This window comes from Neodiprion pinetum, chromosome 6, assembly GCF_021155775.2.
Source record: "Neodiprion pinetum isolate iyNeoPine1 chromosome 6, iyNeoPine1.2, whole genome shotgun sequence".
NCBI classification, from domain to species: Eukaryota; Metazoa; Arthropoda; class Insecta; order Hymenoptera; family Diprionidae; genus Neodiprion; species Neodiprion pinetum.
In genome coordinates, this window is record NC_060237.1 from 11,296,610 (window position 1) to 11,322,420 (window position 25,811).

At 38.4% G+C, this 25,811-nt stretch overlaps 1 protein-coding gene and 2 long non-coding RNA genes across 5 annotated transcripts in view; 1 reads left to right on the plus strand and 2 right to left on the minus strand.

Annotated features, from left to right (window-relative positions):
- Window positions 1-630: 630 nt before the first annotated feature.
- On the plus strand, window positions 631-3,078 carry LOC124221217 (uncharacterized). The gene is made up of 4 exons (XR_011177468.1): window positions 631-1,147; window positions 1,255-1,330; window positions 1,414-1,479; window positions 1,833-3,078. It is a non-coding gene; the product is annotated as an uncharacterized lncRNA (long non-coding RNA).
- Window positions 3,079-11,311: 8,233 nt separating this feature from the next.
- LOC124221962 (uncharacterized) lies at window positions 11,312-20,639 on the minus strand. 2 transcript variants are annotated; one of them, XR_011177375.1, is made up of 7 exons: window positions 20,382-20,639; window positions 19,661-19,723; window positions 19,104-19,244; window positions 18,688-18,840; window positions 13,334-13,435; window positions 13,030-13,093; window positions 11,312-12,598 (listed from the first exon to the last, which is right to left on the minus strand). It is a non-coding gene; the product is annotated as an uncharacterized lncRNA (long non-coding RNA). The 2 variants fall into 2 exon arrangements; XR_006883897.2 differs by lacking the exons at window positions 18,688-18,840; window positions 19,104-19,244; window positions 19,661-19,723; window positions 20,382-20,639 and adding exons at window positions 13,676-13,799; window positions 14,068-14,181; window positions 14,262-14,405 and having other exon boundaries at window positions 13,334-13,443.
- A 1,970-nt stretch (window positions 20,640-22,609) lies between these two features.
- The window catches only part of LOC124221313 (uncharacterized), a 54,505-nt gene continuing 51,303 nt past the window's right edge, over window positions 22,610-25,811 (minus strand). For both annotated transcript variants that reach the window (XM_046631198.2, XM_069137014.1), the window contains 2 exons: window positions 24,492-25,058; window positions 22,610-23,192 (listed from right to left, as the gene is read on the minus strand). In XM_046631198.2, coding sequence (XP_046487154.1) covers window positions 23,022-23,192; window positions 24,492-25,058 — 738 coding nt within the window. In that variant the 3' untranslated portion in view covers window positions 22,610-23,021. The remainder of the gene's footprint in view (window positions 23,193-24,491; window positions 25,059-25,811) is intronic.

Sequence of the window (25,811 nt, forward strand, 5' to 3'; positions counted from 1 at the left end):
AATTCGTTTTTCGCGTAAGCACATATTCAGTAGTTTCAAATGCGTTAATAAAATTTATTACATTTTAATTATTAATTAATTATATCAATCCTTACATAATATTTTTAATATGTTCTTATAGTGAAAATATTTATTACTATTCCAGGTATAACCCGAGGTGGTTAGCGGTGGTCGTTGGAGGTGGTTGGCGGTGATTGGTAATGGTCGGAGGTGGACAAGGAGGAGGACGAAGACGACGAGGAGAACGAGAATTTGTGCTCGGTGAGTTTAACATTCTTAAAATATTTGATGAAGTAGGATCAGGATGAGGAGTAGGATCAGGAGTAGGAATGGGAGTAGTATCAGGAGTCGAAGTAGCAGTAGGAGTAAGATCAGAAGTGGGATGAGGAGTAGTAGTAGGATCAGGGGAAGATGTAGAAGTAGGAGTAGTAGTAAGAATAGGACTACGGCAAATGACTGATGGAATAACGGGTAATATATTTTGTAGTATTTGCCTTCTAGCAGGCAGATAAAATAAGGTAAAATAGGTAAAATAAGTAGTAGTAAATAGTAGAGTAAGATTAAATCTAAGCGACGGCTGTTAAACCGTAGGACAAGAGTAGACTGACCGGCGCGGAACCCCTGCGTTAGCAAATTCCGTGCCGGCAGTAGGACGTGAGCCGTAACAACGATACGGCAAAGTGACAAACGAACTGACTGACGGGGACTCACAAAACAGACATGTAATAAATAGGACAGTAGAGCAAGGGCGACGGGAGCGGAGATGTGGGGCCGACAGGCCGGCGAGGAGCATGCGAGTGCAAGCCCCGAGCCGACAGTAGGTCAAACCACGGGACAGGCGAGGGAGGCTATGACAACAAGCCGGCCACAGGGACGAGGTGAAGTAATGCGAAAGCGGTTCCGCCTCGTCCTGGGTGATGAGCGGCGGAGGGGTTTTAGCCGGTACAAATCCGGCACTATCCGAAGACACCAACTTGAACTTCCGGATGTTTTTTTGAAGATTTTCCATTCGCCGCTAATAGAAAAAAAAAGGGGGAAAAAAAACCAGTAGGGTAGGGTAGGGTAGGGTAGGGTGACAAAGAAGAGAAACCAAATACAAAATAGTAATAGCCCTTTGCCGCAGCATAGAACCATACAAGATTCCTAGGTGGGCAATCTTGGATTTACGAGCAAAGTCTGATTAGTACTTTGTCAATCTTGTTCGACCTATGAGATACGTTTCTAACCAGAGTAAAATATATTGACAATTTACAGTATTTCACGACAGTGATACCTTATCACATGGACAGTGGCCCACCTGATAATCAAGCTTTACAAGTCCTCATTAAGAGTAAGTTTTACAAGTTCCTGGTAACAGTACCAACAATTACTTGATAACTTCATTCGAAATTAATAATATGTTTTTGTTTTCAGTATTGAAGGCTATTAATGAGGATAGTCCAACGGTGCCCACATTATTAACGGACTACATATTGAAAGGTGGGCTGATTTCTTTCACCTTGTCTTGAATTCGTGCGAGATAAACACTTGTATATTACACGGTCCAGTTATTATCATGAGGTTGAAGTTCGTAATGTTATTCAGGCTATGAGTTTTTAAAAAAACTAGGAATACAACTTCAGGATTGTCTAAAAATAAGTAAACCGTAATAAACCAAATTATAATCATATCAAGTTATCAGTAATAAGCAATTGCGGGTAAAATATTAGCTTACTTTTGTAAGTATTTATGAATATAGCCTCTATGAATATTCATTGTTGGTATATAAGGTGTGGCGACGTACCTACCTTCTGTAAGAGATTTTGAAGATTATCAACATGATTATGTTTCAGTTCTGTGCCCCACCTAGGGATCCACTAGTACATATCCTCCGACGTGACATCGCTGTGCTACGTATGAAGAAGAAAAGATTTATTAAGATGCAGATTGCTCCTCTCTTCTTGCCATTGTGCTTTCAGCCATTGTTTTGCTGTGTGTTTAAAATTTAGGACAGTATATAATATAGAATAACAGGTACAGCTACGAATATAGCACTGCAATAAATCTTATAGAAATGAGCTTACATTGAGATTTCTCTGTATTTATAACTCGACGCGAGAAGGGAAAAATCAATGTAATGCCATCTGTAAGGTAATTGGACTCGTATTTGCACTACGAGAACTCGTTGGGCATTTTGCGGTGAAATTTGAAGAATTGTTGTACAAGAAATTAAATAACTATAAGAATGGATAAAAAATATTATCTCTAATAGTGAATGTAGCTAATACAGCTTTAACCGTATATTGATTATGTTAATGATCTATTGTGACAAGATCGGAATTAGATAAGTTCTCTAAATACTCTTTTTTGGACTATTAATTTATATCATGTATATGTTAATGTATATTTCTTCAGTTTATACAATCACTGCACTAGGATTACCCTTGCCACGTTTTATGGTGCGCTTGTGTAATTTGTACATTATTAACCTTACGTTTTACTCTATTTGCGACAAGTTGTGAGTGTTTCTAATTTCTTGGCAATTATTTATGTACATGTATGTGTATATATGTATATGAGAGGGAGATACTTATGCACGTGTATATACATATATGCACGTATTTAAAACTAGACTTTTACAATAAACACAGAGGTTTTAGTATATTCACATACGGATTTCTGTGTATAGGTATACTTGAACTAAAATATTCTTATCTCTAATACGGAGTTCTTCGTAATTCGCATTTGTTCTTGTAACCCAATGTCCTACATACGATGGCAAAAATCGAGATCCAACTTGACTGAGTCTAAAAGCCCTGTTGACATAAAAGCAGCTATTTGATAGAAATTATAGTTTATAGTTTACACAGCCCGTTGCATGATATTTCATTATAAATACATATGTTTCAATGTATTTAGGAATAATTTATCAAATATTATAAGATTATTTGAAAATTAAAAATTATTCGAAATCAATATTAAAAATCTTTTATAAACTATGAGTAGTAGAGTGAAAATTTTAATTTATTTATAAATATATCCACACATGAGCCGTCATTAGGTTTAAAATTCATTCATTCATCCATTCCACGATTCATTCATTCCAGGTGTATATTGTTTAAAACAGTGTATATGGTTAAAATTGGTGAATATTCTTGAGATTATAAATAATTGTCAATAACCGTCTTTCGTCAAGGCACTATATTTGTTTATTGCACTTTTATTATTTCTCGTTCTATATCGTCTCTTTTTAAATTTGGGCTTGGGTTTTGGAGTGTTTATAAATTTTTAATTTAATAGCTATGTCCTCGTAGTTTAGATTTACTTTATTATTTTTAATTGGTCGATTTTGGATCGATTACGATTTCTTTTCAGAGAGGAAAACCTCCGCACCTCCTTCCTCCTGGAGAGACGTAGACCAAACCACCTAATTTTCTCCTTAAATTTGCGACCAGGTGCCCCACTCCTTGGGTCTAAGCTAATCCGATCGTGCCGTGTACAGTGAGCGGTTATATTTGAATCATTACAATATACAGAGGTCATGTGCAAATAATAAATGAATTCGACCGCAGTTTGATGTATTCATTAGAGCTTTAACAATAAATTTAAGCTTTGTTACTTCTTTTATTTTATTATGGATAATCAAAAACATTTCCGACTATTCGTGCTGTGGAAGCATGGGGATTAAACCAAATGTAGCGAAAGATTAGAAACAGTGTATGTAGAGTACGGGTATTTTTCTAATAATGCAAATAGAATAGAATACCACGCCTTGCGAATTAGCTTTCCGGACAGAGATGAATGATGAATTTTAAGGATTGCATTATCGTTGTTGAATACTCTATGCCTCATGGGAAAAGAAAATCTGTAACGATAAAATTGATGCACCGGATCATCGTCGACTTTAACTTTCGAAATGTCCTACCATTTTCGAACACCTCCTACCTCCCCCTGCCACCTCCGACCATCAGTGGCCACATTCGACCACCCCCTATCACCTTCTGCCAGCGCCGACCACCTCCTACCATTTCCGAACACCTCCAACCATCCTATTTACCTATATTACTAGATTAGCTATGATACGAAAAGAGAAGAATTATTCATTTCGAAATGGGATTCTATTCGACGCGCGCTCGATGTATTCCATAACATTAGTATGCATAATTATTCCAACAACTTTTCATTTGCTCTCTCGATCTTGAATTTTCATAGGCATAGAATCGAAACGCTGTTTTAGCTGGTCGCAAGTGAAGTATCTGCGTTGGGTGGAGGAGCAGAATTGTTTTTCGAAAAGTATTCGGATGGAAAAAAATTCAGACTAACTGTAATACATCACGGATGCGCTAATTTTGAACGAGATGAAATGGATGCTTCGTATATGAGACGGTATTTAACGCTGCGTAGTGGTTTAAAGACCTAGAAAGGTGATAGGTAGAGAAAGAACGACGCTTCTTAACACTTCGAGTGTATTTTAACACACATTTGAAAGATACGAGCGAAATTTTTCATCATCCAACTGTCGCAGAACGGCAGCGTTATTAGCCGACCCGTTCACTGAAGAATATATCTTCAGTCAACGGCTGACCATCGAAGGGCCTGGCCGCTTGAGTCTGGAATCGGCAGGAGAGATGAAGTGTGTATTTCTTGTATGAAATGTGAAAGCTAAAATCATTATACATCATATCATATCATCATACATCATACATCATACATCGTACATCGTACATCATCATACATAGTATCAAAGGTCGAAACTAAAGTTTGGATGTCGGATGTTCAGAAAGTGACGTTACCGATCTGAAATCAGCTAGCCGAATTCCTCAGTCTGGAGACAACCGCGCAGTAGAGCGGACGGATGAGAGTCGCGCTCCGCAAATTTCGAGTACCGGGTTCTCAACCTCCCGGATCCCGCGTTTCGGGTCCGCTACGTATTTCGAGTACCGGGTTCTCAACCTCCCGGATCCCGCGCTTCGGGTCCGCTACGCGGTGAAACTCGACTTCCAGGATAAGCACTCCGTGGTTCCTCGTTCGTGTTTACAATAAATTATTTCAATTCGTTTTTCGCGCAACCCCAAATTCGGTAGCTGTCAGTCCGCTAACAAAATTTCTCGACTTCCAGGATAAGCGCTCCGTGGTTCCTCGTTCGTGTTTACAATAAATTATTTCAATTCGTTTTTCGCGCAACCCCAAATTCGGTAGCTGTCAGTCCGCTAACAAAATTTCTCGACTTCCAGGATAAGCGCTCCGTGGTTCCTCGTTCGTGTTTACAATAAATTATTTCAATTCGTTTTTCGCGCAACCCCAAATTCGGTAGCTGTCAGTCCGCTAATAAAATTTCTCGACTTCCAGGATAAGCGCTCCGTGGTTCCTGGTTCATGTTTACAATAAATTATTTCAATTCGTTTTTCGCGCAAGCCCAAATTCGGTAGCTGTCAGTCCGCTAATAAAATTTCTCGACTTCCAGGATAAGCGCTCCGTGGTTCCTGGTTCATGTTTACAATAAATTATTTCAATTCGTTTTTCGCGCAACCCCAAATTCGGTAGCTGTCAGTCCGCTAATAAAATTTCTCGACTTCCAGGATAAGCGCTCCGTGGTTCCTGGTTCATGTTTACAATAAATTATTTCAATTCGTTTTTAGCGCAACCCCAAATTCGGTAGCTGTCAGTCCGCTAATAAAATTTCTCGACTTCCAGGATAAGCGCTCCGTGGTTCCTGGTTCATGTTTACAATAAATTATTTCAATTCGTTTTTCGCGCACGCCCAAATTCAGTAGCTGTCGGTGCGCTAATAAAATTTCTATAACTTTACAATCTTCTCATAATCTTTTTGGTAAAATATGTCGATAAAAAAATTATATCAAACCTTACAAATTATTTTTGATGTGTTCTCACGCTGAAAATATTTATTAGTATTCGAGGTATAACTCGAGGTGCTTGGCGGTTTTCGTTGGAGGTAGTTAGGGGTGGTTGCGGGTAATCTCGGTGATTCAGGAGGAGGGGGACGACGATTTGTGCTCGGTGAGTAAAACACTTTTATAATATTTCACGACAATTGTAATTATATTTTATCTGAAATATTTCAAACTTCTCATGTTTACATTGAATTATTTCAATTCATTTTTCGCGCAAGCACAAATTCAGTAGCTATGAATAAGCTTATACAATTTATTATATTATTAATTAATTAATTAATATTCTTATAATATTTGATGGCAATTGTAATTATATTTCATCTGAAACATTACAAACTTGTCACGTTTACAATAAATTATTTCAATTCATTTCTCGTGCAAGCACATATTTAGTAGCTATGAATAATCTTATACAATTTATTATATTATTAATTAATTATTTAATCAATTACTCAATTATATTAATCCTTACACAATATTTTCGATGTGTTCTTATACTGAAAATATTTATCACTATTCAAGGTATAACCTGAGGTGGTTGAAGGTGGTCGGAGGTGGACGAGGAGGAGGACGAGGAGGACGAGGATTTGTGCTGGGTGAGTAAAACACTGTTATAATATTTGATGGCAATTGTAATTATATTTCATCTGAAATATTACAAACTTGTCACGTTTACAATAAATTATTTCAATTCATTTTTCGTGCAAGCACATATTCAGTAGCTATGAATAATCTTGTACAATTTATTATATTATTATTTAATTGATTAATTACATTGATCCTTATACAATATTTTTGATGTGTTCTTATACTAAAAATATTCATTACTATTCCAGGTATTACCGGAGATGGTCGGAGGTGGACGAGGAGGAGGACGAGCTGGACGAGGAGGAGGACCAGGTGGACGAGGAGGAGGACGAGGTGGACGAGGAGGAGGCGGGGTGGGTCGTGGGAGAGGACCTCTCCTCTCCTCAGAGGAGGGGAGGGGGAGGGGCAGGGAAGGGGGAGAGGTGGGTGGGGAGGGGGAAGGGACGGGAAGGGAAAGGAAGGGAAGGGAAGGGGCGGGGAGGGTGGCGGGGAGGGGGCGGGAGGGGGGGTGGGAGGGCGGGAGGGTGGGAAGGAGGGAGGAAGGGAGGGAGGTAGAGAGTGGAGGACGGATGTCGATGCGAACCCGTTAGAGTTAATAGAGCAGTACACCCCCCCCCCCCTCCCGCGCCCTCCCTCCCTCCCTCCTCCCCCCCCCCCCCTCCCTCCTCCCCCCCCCCCCTCCCACCCCCCCCCCCCCCTCCCGCCCCCTCCGCGCCACCCTCCCCTTCCCTTCCCTTCCCTTCCCTTCCCTTCCCGTCCCTTCCCCCTCCCCGCCCACCTCTCCCCCTTCCCTGCCCCTCCCCCTCCCCTCCTCTGAGGAGAGGAGAGGTCCTCTCCCACGACCCACCCCGCCTCCTCCTCGTCCACCTCATCCTCCTCCTCGTCCACCTCGTCTTCCTCCTCGTCCACCTCGTCCTCCTCCTCGTCCACCTGGTCCTCCTCCTCGTCCAGCTCGTCCTCCTCCTCGTCCACCTCCGACCATCTCCGGTAATACCTGGAATAGTAATGAATATTTTTAGTATAAGAACACATCAAAAATATTGTATAAGGATCAATGTAATTAATCAATTAAATAATAATATAATAAATTGTACAAGATTATTCATAGCTACTGAATATGTGCTTGCACGAAAAATGAATTGAAATAATTTATTGTAAACGTGACAAGTTTGTAATATTTCAGATGAAATATAATTACAATTGCCATCAAATATTATAACAGTGTTTTACTCACCCAGCACAAATCCTCGTCCTCCTCGTCCTCCTCCTCGTCCACCTCCGACCACCTTCAACCACCTCAGGTTATACCTTGAATAGTGATAAATATTTTCAGTATAAGAACACATCGAAAATATTGTGTAAGGATTAATATAATTGAGTAATTGATTAAATAATTAATTAATAATATAATAAATTGTATAAGATTATTCATAGCTACTAAATATGTGCTTGCACGAGAAATGAATTGAAATAATTTATTGTAAACGTGACAAGTTTGTAATGTTTCAGATGAAATATAATTACAATTGCCATCAAATATTATAAGAATATTAATTAATTAATTAATAATATAATAAATTGTATAAGCTTATTCATAGCTACTGAATTTGTGCTTGCGCGAAAAATGAATTGAAATAATTCAATGTAAACATGAGAAGTTTGAAATATTTCAGATAAAATATAATTACAATTGTCGTGAAATATTATAAAAGTGTTTTACTCACCGAGCACAAATCGTCGTCCCCCTCCTCCTGAATCACCGAGATTACCCGCAACCACCCCTAACTACCTCCAACGAAAACCGCCAAGCACCTCGAGTTATACCTCGAATACTAATAAATATTTTCAGCGTGAGAACACATCAAAAATAATTTGTAAGGTTTGATATAATTTTTTTATCGACATATTTTACCAAAAAGATTATGAGAAGATTGTAAAGTTATAGAAATTTTATTAGCGCACCGACAGCTACTGAATTTGGGCGTGCGCGAAAAACGAATTGAAATAATTTATTGTAAACATGAACCAGGAACCACGGAGCGCTTATCCTGGAAGTCGAGAAATTTTATTAGCGGACTGACAGCTACCGAATTTGGGGTTGCGCTAAAAACGAATTGAAATAATTTATTGTAAACATGAACCAGGAACCACGGAGCGCTTATCCTGGAAGTCGAGAAATTTTATTAGCGGACTGACAGCTACCGAATTTGGGGTTGCGCGAAAAACGAATTGAAATAATTTATTGTAAACATGAACCAGGAACCACGGAGCGCTTATCCTGGAAGTCGAGAAATTTTATTAGCGGACTGACAGCTACCGAATTTGGGCTTGCGCGAAAAACGAATTGAAATAATTTATTGTAAACATGAACCAGGAACCACGGAGCGCTTATCCTGGAAGTCGAGAAATTTTATTAGCGGACTGACAGCTACCGAATTTGGGGTTGCGCGAAAAACGAATTGAAATAATTTATTGTAAACACGAACGAGGAACCACGGAGCGCTTATCCTGGAAGTCGAGAAATTTTGTTAGCGGACTGACAGCTACCGAATTTGGGGTTGCGCGAAAAACGAATTGAAATAATTTATTGTAAACACGAACGAGGAACCACGGAGCGCTTATCCTGGAAGTCGAGAAATTTTGTTAGCGGACTGACAGCTACCGAATTTGGGCTTGCGCGAAAAACGAATTGAAATAATTTATTGTAAACACGAACGAGGAACCACGGAGCGCTTATCCTGGAAGTCGAGAAATTTTGTTAGCGGACTGACAGCTACCGAATTTGGGGTTGCGCGAAAAACGAATTGAAATAATTTATTGTAAACACGAACGAGGAACCACGGAGCGCTTATCCTGGAAGTCGAGAAATTTTGTTAGCGGACTGACAGCTACCGAATTTGGGGTTGCGCGAAAAACGAATTGAAATAATTTATTGTAAACACGAACGAGGAACCACGGAGTGCTTATCCTGGAAGTCGAGTTTCACCGCGTAGCGGACCCGAAGCGCGGGATCCGGGAGGTTGAGAACCCGGTACTCGAAATACGTAGCGGACCCGAAACGCGGGATCCGGGAGGTTGAGAACCCGGTACTCGAAATTTGCGGAGCGCGACTCTCATCCGTCCGCTCTACTGCGCGGTTGTCTCCAGACTGAGGAATTCGGCTAGCTGATTTCAGATCGGTAACGTCACTTTCTGAACATCCGACATCCAAACTTTAGTTTCGACCTTTAATACTATGTATGATGATGTACGATGTACGATGTATGATGTATGATGTATGATGATATGATATGATGTATAATGATTTTAGCTTTCACATTTCATACAAGAAATACACACTTCATCTCTCCTGCCGATTCCAGACTCAAGCGGCCAGGCCCTTCGATGGTCAGCCGTTGACTGAAGATATATTCTTCAGTGAACGGGTCGGCTAATAACGCTGCCGTTCTGCGACAGTTGGATGATGAAAAATTTCGCTCGTATCTTTCAAATGTGTGTTAAAATACACTCGAAGTGTTAAGAAGCGTCGTTCTTTCTCTACCTATCACCTTTCTAGGTCTTTAAACCACTACGCAGCGTTAAATACCGTCTCATATACGAAGCATCCATTTCATCTCGTTCAAAATTAGCGCATCCGTGATGTATTACAGTTAGTCTGAATTTTTTTCCATCCGAATACTTTTCGAAAAACAATTCTGCTCCTCCACCCAACGCAGATACTTCACTTGCGACCAGCTAAAACAGCGTTTCGATTCTATGCCTATGAAAATTCAAGATCGAGAGAGCAAATGAAAAGTTGTTGGAATAATTATGCATACTAATGTTATGGAATACATCGAGCGCGCGTCGAATAGAATCCCATTTCGAAATGAATAATTCTTCTCTTTTCGTATCATAGCTAATCTAGTAATATAGGTAAATAGGATGGTTGGAGGTGTTCGGAAATGGTAGGAGGTGGTCGGCGCTGGCAGAAGGTGATAGGGGGTGGTCGAATGTGGCCACTGATGGTCGGAGGTGGCAGGGGGAGGTAGGAGGTGTTCGAAAATGGTAGGACATTTCGAAAGTTAAAGTCGACGATGATCCGGTGCATCAATTTTATCGTTACAGATTTTCTTTTCCCATGAGGCATAGAGTATTCAACAACGATAATGCAATCCTTAAAATTCATCATTCATCTCTGTCCGGAAAGCTAATTCGCAAGGCGTGGTATTCTATTCTATTTGCATTATTAGAAAAATACCCGTACTCTACATACACTGTTTCTAATCTTTCGCTACATTTGGTTTAATCCCCATGCTTCCACAGCACGAATAGTCGGAAATGTTTTTGATTATCCATAATAAAATAAAAGAAGTAACAAAGCTTAAATTTATTGTTAAAGCTCTAATGAATACATCAAACTGCGGTCGAATTCATTTATTATTTGCACATGACCTCTGTATATTGTAATGATTCAAATATAACCGCTCACTGTACACGGCACGATCGGATTAGCTTAGACCCAAGGAGTGGGGCACCTGGTCGCAAATTTAAGGAGAAAATTAGGTGGTTTGGTCTACGTCTCTCCAGGAGGAAGGAGGTGCGGAGGTTTTCCTCTCTGAAAAGAAATCGTAATCGATCCAAAATCGACCAATTAAAAATAATAAAGTAAATCTAAACTACGAGGACATAGCTATTAAATTAAAAATTTATAAACACTCCAAAACCCAAGCCCAAATTTAAAAAGAGACGATATAGAACGAGAAATAATAAAAGTGCAATAAACAAATATAGTGCCTTGACGAAAGACGGTTATTGACAATTATTTATAATCTCAAGAATATTCACCAATTTTAACCATATACACTGTTTTAAACAATATACACCTGGAATGAATGAATCGTGGAATGGATGAATGAATGAATTTTAAACCTAATGACGGCTCATGTGTGGATATATTTATAAATAAATTAAAATTTTCACTCTACTACTCATAGTTTATAAAAGATTTTTAATATTGATTTCGAATAATTTTTAATTTTCAAATAATCTTATAATATTTGATAAATTATTCCTAAATACATTGAAACATATGTATTTATAATGAAATATCATGCAACGGGCTGTGTAAACTATAAACTATAATTTCTATCAAATAGCTGCTTTTATGTCAACAGGGCTTTTAGACTCAGTCAAGTTGGATCTCGATTTTTGCCATCGTATGTAGGACATTGGGTTACAAGAACAAATGCGAATTACGAAGAACTCCGTATTAGAGATAAGAATATTTTAGTTCAAGTATACCTATACACAGAAATCCGTATGTGAATATACTAAAACCTCTGTGTTTATTGTAAAAGTCTAGTTTTAAATACGTGCATATATGTATATACACGTGCATAAGTATCTCCCTCTCATATACATATATACACATACATGTACATAAATAATTGCCAAGAAATTAGAAACACTCACAACTTGTCGCAAATAGAGTAAAACGTAAGGTTAATAATGTACAAATTACACAAGCGCACCATAAAACGTGGCAAGGGTAATCCTAGTGCAGTGATTGTATAAACTGAAGAAATATACATTAACATATACATGATATAAATTAATAGTCCAAAAAAGAGTATTTAGAGAACTTATCTAATTCCGATCTTGTCACAATAGATCATTAACATAATCAATATACGGTTAAAGCTGTATTAGCTACATTCACTATTAGAGATAATATTTTTTATCCATTCTTATAGTTATTTAATTTCTTGTACAACAATTCTTCAAATTTCACCGCAAAATGCCCAACGAGTTCTCGTAGTGCAAATACGAGTCCAATTACCTTACAGATGGCATTACATTGATTTTTCCCTTCTCGCGTCGAGTTATAAATACAGAGAAATCTCAATGTAAGCTCATTTCTATAAGATTTATTGCAGTGCTATATTCGTAGCTGTACCTGTTATTCTATATTATATACTGTCCTAAATTTTAAACACACAGCAAAACAATGGCTGAAAGCACAATGGCAAGAAGAGAGGAGCAATCTGCATCTTAATAAATCTTTTCTTCTTCATACGTAGCACAGCGATGTCACGTCGGAGGATATGTACTAGTGGATCCCTAGGTGGGGCACAGAACTGAAACATAATCATGTTGATAATCTTCAAAATCTCTTACAGAAGGTAGGTACGTCGCCACACCTTATATACCAACAATGAATATTCATAGAGGCTATATTCATAAATACTTACAAAAGTAAGCTAATATTTTACCCGCAATTGCTTATTACTGATAACTTGATATGATAATATCCCCTTCCCGCCCCCCCCCCCCCCCTTCCCTCCCCACCCCGGCCCTCTCACGACCCACCCCGCCCTACCTACTTCTGCTCCTACTCCTATTCCTAATCCCACTCTAACTCCTACCATTCCTACTTCTACTCATATTCCTACTCCGAGTCCTATTCCTACCACTACTCCTACTTCTACTCCTATTTCTACATCTTTCCCTGATCCTACTCCTGATGCTGATTCTACTTCATCAAATATTGTAAAAATGTTAAACTCACCGAGCACGAATCCTCGTCCTCCACCTCGTCTAGCTCGACCACCTCCAACCACCTCGGGTTATACCTGGAATAGTAATAAATATTCTCAGTATAGGAACACATTAAAAATATTGTGTAAGGATTAATATAAATAATTAGCTAATTAATAATATAATAAATTTTATTGGCGCATTGATAGCTGCTGAATATGTACTTGCGCGAAAAATGAATCGAAATAATTTAATGTAAACATGACAAGTTTGAAATATTTTAGATAAAACATAATTACAATTGCCATCAAATATTATAAAAGTGTTTTACTCACCGAGCACAAATCCTCAGCCACCTTCTTCTCCTAGTCTTCCTCGTCCTCCTCCTCGTCGACCTCCGACCACCTCCAACCACCGCCAACCACCTCGGGTTATACCTGGAATACTAATAAATATTCTCAGTATAAGAACATATCAAAAATATTATGTAAGGATTAATATAATTATTTAATTAATTGATAATACAGTAAATTTTACTATCGCATTCATAGCTACTCAATATGTGCTTGCGCGAATAATGAATTGAAATAATTTATTGTAAACATGACAAGTTAGAAATATTTTAGATGAAATATAATTACAATTGCCATCAAACATTAAAAAAACGTTTTACTCACCGAGCACAAATCCTCGTTCTCCTCGTCTTCCTCGTCCCCCTCCTCGTCCACCTCCGACCACCTCCAACCACCGCCAACCGACTCCAACGACCACCGCTTATCACCGCGGGTTACACCTCGATTTCTAATAAATATTTTCAGTAAATATTAGATCACATCGAAAATATTGTTTCAGGATTCATATAAGTTTTTCATCGACACATTTCACCAAGAAGATTATAAGAAAATTATAATAAATTATAGAAATCTCATTAGCGCATTGATAGCTACTGAATTTGGGTTTTCGCGGAAAGTGGTTCGAAATAATTTATCGTAAACATGACAAGTTTAAAATATTTCAGATAAAATACAATTGTAATTGCCATTAAATAATATAAAGATCTGGTACTCACCGTGCACAAATCTTCGTCCTCCTCGTCCTCCTCCTTGTTCACCTTAATCACCCGCTACCACCCCTAACCACCTCCAACGACCACCGCTAACAACCTCAAGTTATACCTTGAATACTAATAAATATTTACAGTATTAAAACGGATCAAAAATATTGTGTGAGGATTAATATAATTTTTATATTGACTCATTTTACCAAAAAGATCATCAGAAAATACTATCAAATGAGCTACGGAGCGCTTGTCCTGGAAGTCGAGTTCCACCTGGTAGCGGACCCGGAGCGCAGGATCGAGGAGGTAGAGAACCCGGTACTCGAAATTTGCGGAGCGCGACTCTCATCCGTCCGCTCTACTGCGCGGTTGTTACCAGACTGAGGAACTCGGCTAACCGATTTTAGATTGGTGACGTCACTTTCTGAACATCCGACATCCAAACTTTGGTTTCGAACTGTAATACTAAGTATGATGATGTATGATGTATGATGTATGATGTATGATGTATGATGTATGATGTATGATGATATGATATGATGTATAATGATTTTAGATTCTACATTTCAGACAAGAAATACGCACATCATCTTTCCTGCCTGTCCAGACTCAAGCGGCCAGGCCCTTCGATGGTCAGCCGTTGACTGAAGATATATTTTTCGGTGAACGGGTCGGCTAATAACGCTGCCGTTCTGCGACACTTGGATGATAGAAATTCTTGCTCGTACATTTTAAATATGTGTTAAAATGTACTCGAAGGTTTAAGGTGCTTTATTCTGTCTCTCCGTATCAGAAAAAAAAAATCGCCGTCAATCACCTTCTTAGGTCTTTAAATTAGGACACTGCGTTAATTACTGTCTCATATTCGAATCATCCATTTAATCTCGATCCAAATTAGCGCATTCGTTATATATTACAGTTTATCTGAATTTTATTTCATACGAACACTTTTCGAAAAACAATTCTGTTTCTCTACCCAACGTAGATACTTCACTTACGACTAGCTAAAACAGCGTTTCGATTGTATGCCAACGAAAATTCAAGATCGAGAGAGCAAATGAAAAGTTGTTGGAATAATTATGAATAGTAATGTGAATACACGGCGGAGCAGTGGGACGAAGAGGACGAAGGTGGCCGGAGGTGGTTGGCGGTGTTCGGAACTGGTAGGCGGCGGTAGACGCTGGTACGAGGTGGTAGGGGGTGGCAGAAGATGGTTGGAGATGGTAAGAGGTGGTAGGAGGTGTCTGGACGTGGTTGGCCGTGATCGGAGTTGGTCGAGGAGGACGAGGACGATGAGGACGTGGCGGAGCGGCGGCGGAGCAGGACGAGGAGGGGGTCGAGGTGGACGAGGCGGACGAAGGTGGTCGGTGGTGGTCGGAGGTGGTTGACAGTGGTTGGCGGTGGACGAGGTCAAGCTTCTTCTCACGGGTATGATCGAGCTGATCGACATTTCTAAGTCGCAGTTGACAAGTAGTCTTACGTACTTACTTTGTACCAACTCAAGTTCTCCTAGGTCTTGGTTTTGGATTTCAGACTTTGTATATAGCATAACTTTGTATACTTTTGTATTGATGTTTCCCAACATTGTTATGGGAAAGATGATAATAAAACCATCAAACCATCAAACCCTTTTGCATTTGTGGCGAAAATTTTCGCGATTTTGAAAAGTGCTGGAATAAATCATTTGATTCACCATTTCGACGTATTTTTGATAGAGGAAACGATTGTTTTCAGTTCAGAGTCGCTGTAAGCAACGAAAATTATCTCCATACTTGCTAGGTTATCCCGTAGTAGTTGGTAGAACTTTGTCGGAGATGTTCAATCTTAAGTCTAGATCGATGAGTTACCAAAGGATCCACGACTTACGATCGCAAACTGAATCTTCAAATGAAGAATCCAAATAAATAATGATTATGGAGTGTCAAAATTTACCTCACAGTTAAAAATGTCATTTTTTTTACGAAAGAAAATCGTAAATATTACATCTAGACTCTCATATCACTTACACCGTCGTCGCTATTATATTCATGCAAGCATTTGGCTCATGCTTCTGAAGAGAGAAGCCATGTCCTCCAGTCACATATCGCTGTATCACAAGCTTACCTCGCGCAAAAAACCTCATCTTGGGTGTAAATCCGCACCGTCAACTCGTAGATAATGCTTATTTCCCGTAAGAAAAAAGTTGAGGGTTGTTTTTCGTGAAGGCTTACACACAGTTGCAGTTTCAGGTTCATGTCTCAGTCCGTATTTTACTGCAGTTCCTGGATCTGGTTTTTACTCCACACTCTTAGGTGAGGCTAATCATTGTCTGCGAAAGACGAATGCATGTGTTGAAGAGCTTTCACTGTCATAAAACGTAGTATGCACATTTATTCATTTTGAAACTAAATTTAATTCGTAACTCCATTTGTAGATTGGTCGAAATTTGGGTCCCACCAGTCAGTAATAGCTAATGTAACACCTATCTGCATCAACTATCATACGACTATCTATTATATCTAACGTGACGTTTTTTTCAATAGAAAATAAATAATAGATAGATATATATATATTTTTATTTGCTTCCGTTTTTGATAATAATAATATGACGAGTAGGTTATTATTTCTATCATTATTATCATTAATCTTATTATTGTTGCTTGTTATATTATTGTTAGTTATATTGTTTTTAAGTTCTCAATCTGGATGCATCATTCACGGTATATTAATTGTAGACAGATTATGTGCTTACGTAGCTAATAATTTCATGAAATGATAATATTATATTTTACAACTGACTTCGAAATCTTCAGTAATTACAAATATAAATGTATAATATAGGCATGTTTCGTTACAATAGGAAGTCGGGATTTTTCTGTCTGTATTGTTATACCGCTGAATGACTTGCCATTAAAAGGATTTTTAAGGTGCATTCTGATGCGTACTCAGTGAAAGTGTAGGATTGTGCTCGATCAGCGTAACGATTAAGCTCACACATGCAAGCATTAATTGTCGAGAAAACCGAGCAAGGTTGATCGAGAAAAAGCCATTTCCGTTTTAAGTCGATCTCGAAAAATATTGGCAGTGGCTTTCGTAATTAAATATTCAACATTTATCTTAATCGTTATGTTTCCAGTTCTGTGCAAGTGTGAAGAAAAGAGTTTGTAAATTATTTATCAGTTCTTTTATTACAGTAATTGAATTTCTAAAATATCATGTATAAATATATGCAATGGAATGGCAAGCCATGAAAATTATTCATACCTTACAAGTTATAGCATAGTATAATTACAAGGGATATCTTATCGCTATCAAAATGCTTCATCAACTACTAATACATGTGCTAAGTATTGAGGAAAAACCAAAGTGAAGAACGACAAACTTCTGCCCTTTCAAAAATAATTTCCAGTTCTATAAAACTGCACATTAGAAAAGATTATTCGCCTATGAAATTTTTCTTTGCTGGGTGGTTTAATATTCACCGGTATAATTGATAAAATATTTCGCTAGCGAAGATCGAGTCTCTTATATTCATATTTATATATTTATATATATATATTTCACTTTGTCATTAATTTTTTTCCGAAGATCCAATTTTGATTGATGATGTAAAGATGCACGAACAGACATTAATTTTTGTCGAGAATCATAGCGTTTCAGTCTGTAGACTATTTGTTACGATTTCGAGTGTTTACAGAAAAAAATGTTTGCAGTGTTTAAATTTGAGATAAATACTTTAATTATATACTTGCGTGTAATACAATGTATAAAATTTGGCGTCACGCGGTCCTGCGGACTTTTAATTTACATAACATATTTATTATTTTATAGGTATACTGATCTTTGAAGAGGATGTGTCCGTGTGTGAGAACTGTTGTACGTAGATTAATTACATATATACCACTGATTATCATAATTATTATTTTCTTACTCCGATACTATAGTTTCAAATAGATAAAATATACTTATTTACAAACACCTCGATGTTATATAGCCAGCTCTGCCACTGGTCTATAAAATAATTTTTTTCATTTAGCACAACTACGTAATAACCGTACGAGCTATTGTATATAATATAAATATTGATGAAATCTTATCAAAAATTGTCTATTCGATTATTGTTTACGCTCAACGCAGCATTTATATTTTATATTTTTATAATATCTATGTCTAATATAAGAATTAAAAATCTTGGGAAGATCTCCCTTCTCTCCGCCCCTCCCCCAACCCGACCCTCCACCGACCCGCTCTGCCCCGCCGACTTCTACTCCTACTCCTACTCCAACTCCTACTACTACTCCTACTCGAACTCCTACTATTCCTACTCCTACTCCTACTCCTACTCCAACTTCAACTCCTACTACTAATCCTACTCCTATTCTTCCAACCACCGCCAACCACTTCGGGTTATACCTGGAATAGTAATAAATATTCTCAGTATAGGAACACATCAAAAATATTGTGTAAGGATTATTATAATTAATTAATTAATTAATAATATAATAATTTTTATTAGCGCATTGATAGCTACTGAATATGCGCTTGCGCGAGAAATGAATTGAATCAATTCATTATAAACATGACAAGTTTGAAATATTTTAGATGAAATATAATTACAAGTGCCATCAAATATTATAAAAATATTTTACTCACCGATCACAAATCCTCGTCCTCCTCGTCCACCTTGTTCTCCTCGTCTTTCTCGTCCTCCTCCTCCTTGTCCTTCTCGTCGTCCACCTCGATCACCCGCAACCACCCCTAACCACCACCAACCACCGCCAACCATCTCGGGTTATATCTCGAATACTAGTAAATATCATTAGTAATAAAACACATCAAAAATATTGCGTAAGGATCAATATAAGTTTTGTATTGACACATTTCACCAAGAAGTTTATAAGAAAATTATCAAAAATTATTGAAATTTTATTAGCGCATTGATAGCTTTCGAAGTTGGACTTGCGCGAAAAATGAATTCAAATAATTCATTATAACCATGACTATTCTAAAAAACTCAACCAAAGTATAATTACAATCGCCGCTAAATACTATAAAAATGTCATACTCACTGTGCACAAATCCTCGTCCTCCTCGTCCATCTTGTTCTCCTCGTCTTTCTCGTCCTCCTCCTTGTCCGACTCGATCACCCGCAACCACCCCTAACCTCCTCCAAGGAGCACTGCTAACCACCTCGGGTTACACCTCGAATACTAATAAATATTTTCAATATTAGAACACATTAAAAATATTGTGTAAGGATTAATATAATTCTTACACTAACACATTTTAGTAAGAAGATTGAAAAAATTATGAAAAATTATAAAAATTTCATTAGCACAATGACAGCTACTGAATTTGAGGTTGCGTGAAAAATGAATTGAAATAATATAATGTAAACATGACAAGTTTCAAAAATTTTACATAAAATATAGTTATAACTGTCGATAAATATTACAAAAATGTTATAATCACCGTGTACAAATAGGATCATAGCTTTTTGTTATTAGCTTACATGAAAATAGTTGAATATAATGATTTATTTTGTACTATCATCGTGTACAAATGGTTAAACAAGAAAAATTTACTCATCATTAATTCTCGCAAAATGGCGAAGTTATTACCTAACCATTGAAGCGCCTTGCCGCTGGAATCTCGAATTGGCAGCAAAGATGAAGTGTGTAATTTTTGTCTGAAATGTAAAAACTAAAATTACTTTGCATTGAAATATATTTTTATCATCAATGAACTAAAAAACTCAGAAAAAACGTTAAATCACATTCATTTTCGTTCAGAATTTTTTCGGTAAAAATCGTTACTTTTTACGTTTGAGCGCGACAATTAATATGATATCACGGATTTTTGGGTCATTGTCGTACATCAACAATAGAATGGTGCGCGAACTAAAAATAACTAGGTTCAAAACACTCGCTTCCTAAAGCTTGCTTGGAGTCGGATGCCTAGCGTAACTGGTTTTTGTGCTCGTGCGCTCGCTTACTCGTTGTCAGTGTTTTACCAGATGACAGAGTTGTAGGGGAGACTGGGGCACGATGACTCCCCAAAACATTCTGGTATTTGCTTCATAGTGTACAGAATGAACACTGCCTTTGTGCATGTGGCGCAAAACGAATCTGCCCGTAAGATTCTATATGTATAATGCTACAAATCATGTTCAGACATGCATGTAAGCATAACGTATTGTGATTTTATGACAATAAATTTCGTCAAAAAATACCACAGAACAATTAGCTAGGTGTTGACAGATTTGAAACACTACGCACAGCAATTTTAGCTCTAATTGAACGGCGTTATTGTTATGTATTCCTATGTATACAATGCCAACCACTCACCAATTGCAATTTGTTGATCCTGGTCATTCGGTTTTTTTGTCCCATTCAAAATGTTATCTGAAACATGCATATTGGTGTGATAGTACAAAACATGACGTTTTCAATAATCAAACTTGCAACCTTGAAAATTAGCCCGGAAGGTCAAAAGTCATCAGGTCAAGGACCTGGACTGCCAGAGCTACGGAGCGCTTGTTCTGGATGTCGGGTTTCACGAGGTAGTAGACCTGGAGCGCAGGAACCATGGAGCGCGAATCCTGGAAGTCGAGATCCTGCAGGTAGTGGACCTTGAGCGCAGGAACTACGAAGCGCTTGTCCTGGAAGTCGAGTTTCACTAGGTACCGTACCCGGAGCGCACAAACTACGGAGCGCTCGTCCTGGTAGTCGAGTTTCACCAGGTAGCATACCTGGAGCGCAGGAACCACGGAGCGCTTCTCCTGGAAGTTGAGTGTCACTAGGCAGCGTATCTGGAGCGCAGAAACTAAGGAGCGCTCGTCCTCGAAGTCGAGTTTCACCAGGTAGCATACCTGGAGCGCAGGAACCACGGAGCGCTTCTCCTGGAAGTCGTGTTTCACCATGTAGCGGACCTGGAGCGCAGTAACCATAGAAAATTACTCGTAAAGTTCAAAAGTCACCAGGTCACGGATCTGGACAGCCAAATCTACGGAGCGCGAGTACTGGAGGTCGAGATCCACCAGGTGGAGGACCTAGACAGCCAAAACTACGGAAAATTAGTCCTGAAGGTCAAAAGTTACCAGGCAGCGGACCTGGAGCGCAGGATTCAAGAGGTTGAGAACCCGATGCACTAAATCTGCGAAGCGCGAGTTTCATACGTCCTCTCCACTACGCGGTAGTTTCCGGACTGAGGAATTCGGCTGGCTGATTTTCGTCGTCGATTACCATAGATCGATGACGTCAAGAGAGAAAAAATTTTAGGTGACGTCACTTTCTGAACCTCCGAACATCCGAACATCTAAAATTTGGTTCCAAACTTTAATACTATGTATGATGTATGATGTATGATGATGTATGATTTACGTTTTCCACAATTTATCCAAGCGTAAATTGTCTGTTACGAATAGACATGATTGATTTCATAAATAATCTATTAAAGTAAATGTTATTTGACTATGAAAAGTAAATTTAAGAATTAAACTTTCTCGCCTCTTTAGAACCAGTAATAGTGCTGCCCTCAACTATGACAGGGTCCGAGTGAAGTCCATAGACTTATAAAGATAGACTGAGCGCTCCTATAAGATGTACTGAAGCTTACATATAAAGGGCAGAGATATGTCGGGAGTACTGCTCTCTCCTTTCAATCGGCGTCATGGTGGGAGACAACGGAGCAGTGGAAGTGGAACAGCTATAGATATAGACGCATAATTTCGCCTCATTCTCCTCTACAGCCTCCATCCCCGCCACAAATATCGTCAGAGAGAGAAAGGAGTACTCCCGGCATATTTCTGTCCTTTAATTGATTACTTCAAGCGGCTCATAAGAGCGCTCAGTCTATCTTTTGTAAGTCTATGGTGAAAGACCTCTATAACGGCACATCAACATTTTCATAACGTTTGAAAAGAGCGAGAAAGAGAAAAAAAATAGAAGAAAGAAAAGATGACACAGCTGTCGGCCGTTCGTTCTGTTAACTTCAGTCTTGAACAGCACGCCGCATTGCCGTGCACGACTCGGATGTTTTCACGAAAATTTTGCTCATTACCGCGGCTAGATGTTACACATTGTTACCGACTATCAATTTACAATGAAAACTTGTAAATTTTTTCTGGTTTTCTCTACTTCTTCTGCATTTTGAACTACATCTCTCTGTATTATAATTGATTATCGTGTGAATTATTGATGCTGCTGATATAGAATAAATCCCAGACAATTATTTTTATTGGAATTCCAAGATTTCTTAAAATTAATTCCATTATAAAAAGTATATGTTTTAGGGGGCTCGCCCTCTACATCCCCACCAGGGCCTGCAGTCCTGTACTCGCTCCCATACGTTAACTACCGCCGACCTACGTCCGTGTATTACTTTTATGCGGTATTTGGATTTCCTCTTCTTTTTTTTGAAGTCAATATTGTGAACACAGTTGAGTCTGAAAATTCTATATGTAACCCAGTAATAAAAGTTGATTATTCCCTTGTTACATAATGTACTGTGACAGTGTTACATCAACTCCATGTAATAATCTGTAGAGGTATAATTGTTATTATTTATCATTGCAAATATCAGGAGACGTTTATCATGTATACATCCTTTATTATAGCAATGCCTGTATTAATTGATACGACGTACCACATACATACATATGTGCGATATATAGTGATAATAATATAATTAAAAAGAATAATAAGCATAATCGTAAAACGTAGTAATGGTAATAATAATAGTAATAATAATCATAAGAATGATAGTTGCCTATAAATAGGTTCCATTGGTCAATACATACAGTATGTATATATGTATACATACCTAGCAATAAATAATACAAAAAAAGTATATATCTATATAAAAAATTGTAAATGCGTATATAATTATGTATATAATATTGATAACATTACCTATGTATGTATAGACTAATATGATGTATATTTATATATGTATAGCAAAATTTACAAATGAATACATCTAGAAATTTAATCTTGTCGGGAGACACTGTCGATTGTGTTGATCTTTATGGTAACCTTGTTACTCAGAACAGCAGCCAACCTTTCGACATTGCTTTGCGTTATAATCGCTGGATTTTCAGCACCGAATCTAGTCGGGGATGCCGCGTTGTTCGATACCGGTCTTGCAGTAGCGTTCTCCTGGAGATCAAATATAATAATTTATGTATTGCATTTTTGAATTTTCCGCTGTTTCATAACAACAAATACAAACTCATTCTAGAACAGAGTCTAGCTATAGGGTAGAGTCTTGTTATTTTAAAACTACATCGTACTTCGAACTTACGACGTAAAGTAAACTTCAGCTAATCATCAAGATTTCCAATATGAAGGTAAATCGTACCCAAGATAAGTAAAAATTGAACTTTCCAAAACGAGAATGTTGAACTAGAAATTTTTCTCGTAGTACAGTTTCCCTTTTGATGCATATGGGAAAATCTTCTTATTAGTTTCTCGAAAGCAAATTTTAAACGTACAGGGATTCGAGACAAGTTGACTTTTCTCATTCCATTCTTACTAAAAACATAGTCCGAATAAATTTCGAAGAAAACTTATATCACAACTTAATCAAAACAGGTATACCCTGATTGATGGAACTAACCAATGAAGATAAAAAAAGAAATGCGAATTGCTTCCTAGTTTCTAAAAATTCAACAAGTGTAATACATATACGTGTCGTCATACCGGTAGGTCTGAATTTACGCGTGTCAGACTTTCACGACACATTCCCATCTCATTGTTGAGATAAAAATCAAAATTTCGTTAGCTTCGCCCCTGCAGCGGTAAAGAGGTATAATTTAAAAACGTGTAAGTACTTTCTCGCTTGCTACAATGAGCTGAAAATCCCTAACGCGTTTCGTACTAATGAATCAAAATGCTGTATTCCCAAGGCTTGGGGCGTAGTTTCTATCTACTCCGTAAATTACTACACAGCCTGTTGCATCGACACGGAACTGAAAAGTAAACTGTATCAAATTCTTCTCGCAAGCATGCACATTGTACACACTTACTGGTAATCTCGCGGATTAAATTCTCGGTAATTGGAACTTGGTTGAAGATGAACATTAAATTTAATATCCAACGAGCTCTGAAAAGCAGTACAGAGCCAAAATAAAATTACAAATGTGTCTAACAACTGCCATTTCGGATTAGCGCCTGGGTTCAAATCTACCTGATGAATATCCTAAAGAACAATATTTTTCTCTGTAATGCGAACCTGGAACTAACGGACTTTATTTTACGTCAAATATTTTTATAGAAGCATTAATTGTTTCATTCGAATGTGCGACAAATATTTTCACACTTCCATGGATTCAATTTGCGGAAATCACTCATACGTCTGTGTTATATGTACTGCAAAAAAAAAACGAGTTTGTTTGACTCATGACTACTAACATCGTCGTAATAATCAGTGTATAAGGAACACGTCTCGCTAATTACCCCGTCAGTCTTTTTTCTTAAATTCGACCTCTGCAGCGTGGCCGCCAATTCGTTTTGAAGACGCGATGCTACCGGCGCCGAATCCGTCGTTTCAACCCCCTTGGCTATCGGCGTCGGCGTCGGAGTCCCCGTCGGCGGTTGGCCCCCCAAAAAGTCCAATTTCGACGGTGCCTTCGCCTCGCCCGAATAAGCACCTATCCTGATGGCAACTTTCCCCTTGCCGACGACGGTGTTGACCGGTGCTGCTGCCCCGTTCGGCATGCTCGGCGCCATCGGCACCGTCGGCTGTTGCTGCTTTTTCGTATCCCCGCCGTCCGTTGGACTTCCGGTTCGTCGAGTGCTGCTGTCTAATTCATCCCGGGATGCCGGGAAGTAGGTTGACGGTGGCTTCGGCGTCGCGACGCTCTGCGGCTCCTTCAATTTGAACGACTCTATGCTCTGCATTTCCACAGCGTCGTCACTCGCGTTTGTTTTTGGTTTTTGAGCTGTTACTCCGCGAGGTGGCGGCGGCGGCGGCGTCGGGGCGCCGGGGTTTTGGCGTCGCACTACGCCGTTGACACGACGTTCCTGCGTAATCGAAAGAGAGATCAAAGTTGGTTAATTAGCTGCTAGCCTTATTATACCGTGCATACGTCGTTGAGGAAACTTTTGAATCGTTTCAGGCGATTTCAGAGACGCTGTTTATCGGTTTTACGATTAAGTACACATATTATGGAATATCAATATGTGGTTCGATGTAGAATTTGATGATTCATCTACTATCTGTTAACGTTGAGCATGTTATTGCCTTCGTATCGAAACTGAGAAATATTTGATTTTGGGAAAGATTAATAATTATGTAATGCCTCGCACTCGTTATCATTTAAAGACAATCGCGTATATTATACATGTAGAATACAATATGAACATTCTATGACTGAAAACCACAGAATTACATCGAATGAATTCACTTCTATTCCCTGTAAGCCATTAGACAAATTTTCATTACAATTCGCAAGGAAAGATCCGTTATACATACTCTGGCATAACGAAGAGGAATTTTGAACTGAATATTATTGGTTTAGTTCGAGAACATCGTTATTTTAAAATGTTGTTACTCAATTTTAGCTGTCGCTAATCAACGATGTGATCGGTAGAATCGCTTTTACTTTACACTGCCCTTGGCTGCGAGAAGTGACTTCACTTATCACAGGTTCCAACTTTAGCTTTGATTTATTTCGAAATATTAATGGATGAATGCTGCAAGAGAACGTGAGATTTCGAAAAAGTTTTCTGTACATGTACGATGAAATACTGAATAATAATTCGAGTTGAGGTTAA